This window comes from Thamnophis sirtalis, unplaced genomic scaffold (genome assembly GCF_051295495.1).
Source record: "Thamnophis sirtalis isolate CommonGarterSnake01/CBP01778 unplaced genomic scaffold, rThaSir2_p1.2 scaffold_3, whole genome shotgun sequence".
NCBI lineage: Eukaryota > Metazoa > Chordata > Lepidosauria > Squamata > Natricidae > Thamnophis > Thamnophis sirtalis.
The window spans coordinates 54,799,628-54,807,259 of record NW_028261383.1 but is presented as its reverse complement, the minus strand read 5'-3'; the positions used below and the strand labels follow the sequence as shown (position 1 = coordinate 54,807,259).

Genomic DNA, 7,632 nt, shown 5'->3' with positions numbered 1-7,632 from the left:
ATAGAACATGAGGCCACTGTAACCCCGTGTTTTTCATTAAAAAAGGGGGAGTGAAGAGGCACATGATTACATTCTTACCATAGTGTGAGTGAGTCACATGGGAAACTGACATATAGTCCTTTGATGGTATGCCCATCTTATCATCTCAGTTGACCTCTTGTTTCAGTAGAGTCCAGTTAAGTGGACTTAAACTCAAGTTAGATTGTTTTTCTATTTCTCTAGAAGTACATCCACCTTAGACACTTCCGCCTTATTACAATCAACGGGTTCTTCAGAAACAAAGAGGAACAAGTACTCAAGTTCCACAGGAAAATAATTTTATTAAGTATTTTTTAAACAACTACTTAACTTTTACTCTGATAAAAATATTTTCACTCTACCCACCTTCAAGAAGGTTCCAAAAATATAAACACTCTATTTCTCCCGAGAGGAAGAACAAGACATTCCCCTCCTTAAAAAGAAAAAAAAAACAGGAATACATTCATATTTCCCACTTTCTTTGAACTCAAGTAGTTTTACAAATAATAGACTTCTGAAACATAGAATATGCATATGTACACATTTATAATAGATTTTTTTTTTGCAAAGAAAGGCAACAACTGTGTACAAAAACTGTGGGTTTTTTTTCCAAACCAACAATAAAATATAAATGGTCAAACACAACCTGTAATTGAGCATAGTGCATTCTAGCAGTAGGTGCAATAATATAAGTGAAAATCAGAGGACAGTACGGCCTTCCTCAAAACAAATTACTAACACCACCATTTCACCTCATCTTTCAAACCTTTTAATATTCAGAATCATGGTGGGTTGTTCTTTCCTGCAGGATGTGTTCCATTTAGGGTCAATTTATAGGTTGGCAGTTTTTCTATTGCGCTGTGTTGCTCTGCTGTCCATCTTCCAGGAAAATGGCAGGCATCTCCCTCACACTGTCAGGCTCCAGCAACCAAGATGACAAGCAGGAGGCAAAGACCACAGTCTGTGACTCACAATTCATCCCTGGGAGTGGCTGTGGTTCTTAAGGCTGCAAAACCCTAGAATATCACATCTGGTCTTTATCCTAAAATCATACCACACACTTTTTTACCACATAAGGAAGAGGTGCTTCCTCCTTTCAGAGAGATTGTTGCTCATCTGCTTCTTACCATCTCTAATCCAATTTCAATAACCAGCCTTGGCAGGAAATTGTCTTTTCAAAAATGTTTCGCTCAACTTATGCAGAGGGAAGGACTCTTCTAACATAAACTTTTCTGCCCTAACTAGAAACTTTAGTTTTGTAAGATAATTTTGGTACTGCCCTGAATGGATAGGAGTGGATGGGGAAATATGATGCATACACACACACACATACACACACACTTTCTCTCTCTCTCTCTTATCAGCTCCCACTTGTCCAGTTTTTGCTATAACCAAGAAAACTGTCTCTGGTTCTAATATAAAATGCTACACTCAGATCCCTGCAGGTCTAAGAAGAAGATGCTGAAAGGATATGTTTGAAATGGCTCTGGATTTGCATAATATGGTCATGTTAAGGGCTACTACAAGTTGTCTCAAAATATTCCAAGTAAGGCCTCTGTTGTGTCAAATTATAATGTGTTTTATGGTGTTGATTTAGATATCAGTTTATATTAGCATTCAGAAGAATGAAGCTATGTATGTTCAACTACAGATATGAAACCACTTTAGAATAGAAAATATATTTGATTGTTTTCAGGTAGTACAACACTTGGGGAAAAACTGAGAACCGAACAGACAATAGGATTCTACTAATACTTCACAACAGACTTAGATCCAGAGTAACAGCCATTCCCATATCAAAGCAGCAACCTGATGACACTTTATGTTGGTCAGAAGTGGACCAGTAACTAATTATTATGGTAGCCAATGTCCTTTCTTAGCGAATATCCCAGAGGCTTTTGTCCAAAAATTAGGAGAAACAATGTTTGCAATAAGGAAAAGAAGGTACTGTATGTGGTCTGTTTTTTTTCAAAATGGCCTCGTAGTAGTACCTATCTAGCAGCTCAAACTAAACAAAACTTCCAGACAGTATTTGGGGCAGAGGGAGGAGATTTTGTTGAGCTGAAATAGGCAAGAAACTAGATTCAAAACCTCCCTGAATTACTTACTATGCTTTACTAGCCGATGACTGTTACTGGAAGGATTCATAGCAATGCTATAATAAACATTATCTATTTGGATGTTAAGATCTCAGATATTGGTGGTGCCAGAAGGCTACTGAAGCCATTGAATCCAATTTTGAATAGTTGCTTCTCGAGATCGTTACCTGAAAAGTCCTCATCTGACACACCAGTGTTTTCTTTCTGCAGGCTCTCTAAATCTGCTTAATCTTTTTGTTTTCTTTCACAGCTTCAAAGAATAATCCTAGCTGATTTAACTTTTTTTCAGATAGCTGAAAGGTAAAAGCATATCCAAACATTAATGTAGCAATAAAACACACACCTCTCCTCTTTTTCTCTAACTGGGATGCCTCTTTGAAATCTTTTCTAGGACTTGGCACGTAACCTCCCACACACACCATTTAGAATGGGGGAGAAATCCAAAATAATTTCAAAACTCAACCAAATAGAACAAGAGAAGGCTCTCCTTGTTTAGTCTTTGGTTTCCAGATCCAAAGGAGACATCTGCTTCAAAGCTTGAAGAAGAGCTGTAGAGTCCATGGGGGAATGGGATGGCATAGGCGAAGGGAGCCGGTGAGGCAATAGCAAAGGAGAAGACATTTTCTCTGGGTTCATTAACCCTGAAAGTGCTGCAGTGGATGTTGGGAGGCTTGGATACAAGATAGGCATGGAGGCCGGGTACCAACATTTTTCCAACATAGGCAGGTAGGCTGTCGCTGAGGGAGGGAAAACATAAAAAGGCAAACAGAGGGGAGGCTGGTGGGGATGAGGACCTAAGAAGCTGCTGGAAGAAGAGCCAAGCACATTGCTACTGAAATGGTCTTCATCCTCAGACATGTCCATCCTGGTCCGTTTTGCTGGTGGATCCTCGTTTTCTTGTTTAATAGAAGTGATTCTCTCTTGGGCAGTGTACTTCAGCTCCGTGTCCTTTTTGAAATACTGTGGATCAGGTTTAGAGTCACTTTTTTCTAGCTCGCCCCCATATCCACTGTCTGTGTCTGTGTCACTACCACTCTGCTCTCCGCTGGAATGGGCAAAAGTCCTTTGAATCACAGGCACACAGTTTTTCCCATGTGCCTCAGCAGCTTTGGTCAGAGATGGAGATTTATCCTTCAGATCTGTAAGCTTTGGGGTGGCGTCTCCAGGCTTTCGGCTGATCCCACCCTGCAGAGCTTCTGCCATTCTGTGTAGGTGGGTCATGAACTGAGATGATTTCAGATCCTTGGCGTTTTCGTGCTTGGCCAGGTATTGTAACACTTCTTTGGCACACATCTGGAACCCCGACCGAAATATCTCTTGGCTAGATTCAAGACTCCTTGGTGGCAGCTCATCTGAAAAGACATCAGTCACAAATTAATCTGATGCACCAGAGTGAACATGAGAATGTCATACACCCCCACCCTAAGAAAGTATATTTACTGAAAAGCCATTAAGTCACCCCATTTCCCTTCCATGTGTAAGTATGCACATGGGAACTGCTTCAGAAGGAAACTTGGCTGTAATGGGTTAATTTATATGAGTGTCTAAGGATGAAATTGAGGTATTATTGTACTTAATGAAAAAAATCATCACTTCAATGGAATATAAAAATCCAGGTTTGGAGTAGGCAAATGAGAAGCAGCCGAATGAAATTGGTTCTTTATCAGGGTAAGTCTCCAATTAGCAGATGAGAATAGGATGAAAATAAAGTGGTATGAAAAAAGAATCCTTTATAGGATACTATCTTGTCAGATCTTTTTAGTGAATGGGAAACTGAAACATCAGAGTACTACAGGCTTCAATGAGAGCAGACACAAATCAACTTAACTACACGCAAAAGAGCTTCTTACATTAACCCTGTGTAATTGCACGTTTTGCTTAATGTTTAAATGTTTAGATTATTTCACTGGATGGATCCGCCCCTTCATATGACCTTTCCTCCACATTCCTGGAGCTCATTCACAATACCATAAGAAAGGGCCATCCACCTATTGCTAGTCATTCATGCAGTAAGCAATCCTAAATGTGAGAGACAGTAGGGAGTTCTTGGCCCAGGAAGTCAATTCTTCAAAATATCCCCCTTTCCACAATTCCTACTCTGTCTACCTTGTTATTACATCTAGAACATCTTACACGAGGGATTGTCATTGCTAATGTGGACAGTATCTATAGGCTACTTCTAGTAGTATCCAAGCAAAGGGCTCCTTCAATTATAGAAGAAAATATTGGGTAAAAATATAAAATAATTTAAACTTGAAAGCAATTGTATTCAAATGTTCTCCCAATTAATTTGGACTGCAACTTCCAAATGTATAAAACTCTGGGAACTACCACCCCAATACATTCGGAGGACTGCTTTAAAGGATAACAGAATATAGCTTGAAGAAAGCAGACTTAAAAGAAATAAGAGAGGAACTTCTTGACAATATAGAACTGCAATAACTAATCCAGTTTTCTAGGCTGCTGGAATATTATATAAGAAAAAGTCCTTTTGGTCTACAGATGACATCTGGCTCAGGAGCCGAATCCTTTTATTTTTTAAAAAAGTGTTCAGTACTTAAATAAAGAACTCACCCTGAATGAAAAGAACATACATTCAAAATGAAAGGGCAAAGGCTGCCAAGCTTCATATTTCTTTCTTTTAAAAAACTGATGCAAGGATAAAGATCCTTTACCACGAGAAGCATGTTGTAATGAGCAGCACTATTTTTTTAATAGAGAATTCTGATGTGAAAGGCATCTGTGACTCTATGAAAGGTGTTGAAGACAATCACTCACCAGCATGTAAACCTTTTTGGAGAGCTATGATCTGCTGTTGCTGTTGTTCAATAAGACTGGTTAATGCTTTGACATGCTTCAAGGTAAGTTCAAGAACAACCGCTTTTTCTAAGTGTCCTAAAGTCTGAAAACAGGAAAGGAGTGAGTTGGTTAGCTGAAGGAAACAGAATGCGGGAGCAATATGTCCTGGCAAAGTATGGAAGGAAATGGGCAGTGACTGAATTAAACACAGCAAAATGTTCCCCATGAAATCCACTTTGATTCTGATGAAAAGCTACTTAAATCTACCCTGTGAATAATTACAGTAACAGGAATTACCAGTGGTGTTTATATAACTATTTCAGGTTAAAAAAACTAGAAGAAATAAAACAATAAAACTAAAGAGAAAGTATTTTTTTTTAAAAAAATTCTAATAACTTTGTCACTTTGAATGTACACTAATCGGAATACATTGCAAATACAAAGCCCAAATCAGGACTAATTTTTCAAATGGAAACTGCAACATTTAAGTAACATTTTCCTTATTCTTTTAAGTGTGCAGGCAATTGATTGCAGTCTTATCTTATCACAGATACTTAACAGGAAACTTTAAGTTTGAAAGTTCTGGAGTTTTCTGATAAATTATAACATGGAATCTGAAGCAACAATATAGTAACATAGAAAACAAAAGGGTGCAATCAAAGCTACCCAATCATTCCAAAATAAATCGTGGTCTCCTGTCAGATTTAAGGAATTGTGTACTCTGAACCTCACATGCAAGTTCTTCAGAATTACAAGACCAAGCACTCATAAGAGGCACAAAACTGCAATGCTACTCAGGCACAGCCCTTTTCACTTTCATCTGCGGTGACCAAGGAATCCTCTAGGTGGCGCTTTTATCCATACAAAAATCCATTCAGCCTAACTTCTCAGAAAAGACAGACAAGTCTGGACAGTGGCCAAATTTTTACTTACTGTAAGTTTGAGATGTTCTGGTAAAAGATCCTTCAGCTGGGCAATGCATTCATTAATTCTATCACGCCTTTTCTTCTCAATGAGCCTGTGAGGCAACTTGTAAGTCTCCTGAAAGGAGGAAAAAAAGGGGGGGGGGAACAACATCACTCAGAGCTGGACCGGTTTACATAAAAAAAATTGAAATTAAATGGAAGAAGATAGAAACATCTTCTTTGCAAGCAGGAAAATCTCCTGAACCAAGATACTTTTCTGGGAGAGAATTTACCACAGACATGTGGAGGAAAATACTTTCAGGCAACACTTCTAACCAAATAGATTTTCATAGTGTGAGGGGACTACAATAATTTCATCCTCTCACAACCTCTAATCCTGTAAACCCCCCACCCCCAATTTATGCATTCTCCTCCCCAAGTGAGGGGTTTTCTTCTAAACCAGCAAACTCTTTTAAAAGCAGAAGCCCAATTCTGCATTAAAAAAGGAGGGGGGGGCAAACTGTCATTCACCTCAGCTGGGAAGAAATTGAAGCAAAACATGTAATTTGCATTTACCTTACTGTCGTCCCCTCTTTTTAAGCCTCTTCTGGGCTTGTAAACTTGATACATGTGAGCGAAGTCCAACCTGTTGATGACAATAATAAGAAAATATATGTTTTTAAATTAAAAAAAACGATTATTTTAACTCGCCGGTAAGATAAGGCGAAGTTCCCCTCTTCTCCCAGACGGATAGCGCAGGCGTCGCTATCCTCCAGGAGAAAGCCTTCGGGGACAAACGCCGGGCAAGCGAACCGAGTGGTTTTCCCGGGAAAAGCAAAGTCAGTCAAGCCCTTCAGAGCGCGCTTCTTACCCGGACATGTCGCCGCCGTCGAGGGCAGTCAGTTTGCCCAGACAAGCGGGAGGAGGCTGAGCGCTGGGGATTCTCTCCATTGGGGTTTTCGGCTTCTCCGAAAGCTCGTTTGGCACCTGGCCGGCCGGAACAGCCTTTTCCCACTTCAAGGCGAAGCCAATGAAAAGACTCCCGCCTCAAAGGAAGCCGCCGCACGAGACCGAGCAGGGGATGCCGAAGTCAAGTTAGCGGTGTTGGAGGCGGCGGCGACTGTGGCTGCTCATGTCTTTCCCGGCTACCTGGAGCGTCGGGCTGAGAAGGGGCGCACTTGCGCCGGCGAGCTGAGAGGAGTAATTGGAAGGCTGCAAGGCTGGGTTAAATGTGAGCGAGGGGGCGGAGGCGAGCGACGCGTTTTTACCCTGTGACTCCAGGCACGTCTGGCTGCTACCGGAGGGAGGGAGGGACGAACCTCGCCTCGCCTCGCCTCGCCTCTCCTTCCCTCCTCCCTCCCCGCCTCATCACATGAGCCTCACGTGTTGGCCAACGCTCCGGCCTCTCCGCTCCCGGCCACACAAGCAGACGGGAGGGGAGGGAGGGGAGGAGCGGCGGCTGCTCTCGAAACGTGATGGGGCGATCCCTCGTTCTCTCTCTCTTCCTTTCTCTCTCCGCCATCCGGATCCCCGCCTGTGCAATGTGCGTGGTCCGGAGGCAGGCAAAGACGGAAGGGAGGGAGCCGCCGCGTGGGTTTCCCTGTGGGACTCAATCTGCCCGCGGCGACGACTTGTCCTCGGCCCCGCGAGGCTTAACTGCAGCACGGGCATCCGCGTGCTGTCGCGAAGAAACAGGTTGGATGTGCTGCTTCTTGGGCCGAGGTGTCTCCTCTACCATAATAAACACACACAAACAAACACACACACACACACACACACGGTACACGAAGACGTCCTCCCCACATCCCCCT

General features: G+C 42.0%; 1 protein-coding gene across 1 annotated transcript; it reads right to left on the bottom strand.

Moving 5' to 3' along the window:
* Positions 1-300: 300 nt before the first annotated feature.
* Positions 301-7,075, bottom strand: BHLHE40 (basic helix-loop-helix family member e40). Its single transcript, XM_014054211.2, has 5 exons — positions 6,693-7,075; positions 6,398-6,467; positions 5,850-5,957; positions 4,896-5,019; positions 301-3,469 (listed from the first exon to the last, which is right to left on the bottom strand). Exons 1-5 carry the CDS (start codon positions 6,770-6,772, stop codon positions 2,610-2,612), a joined length of 1,242 nt encoding a protein of 413 aa, XP_013909686.2. The 5' UTR covers positions 6,773-7,075; the 3' UTR covers positions 301-2,609.
* Between the last annotated feature and the right edge of the window lie 557 nt (positions 7,076-7,632).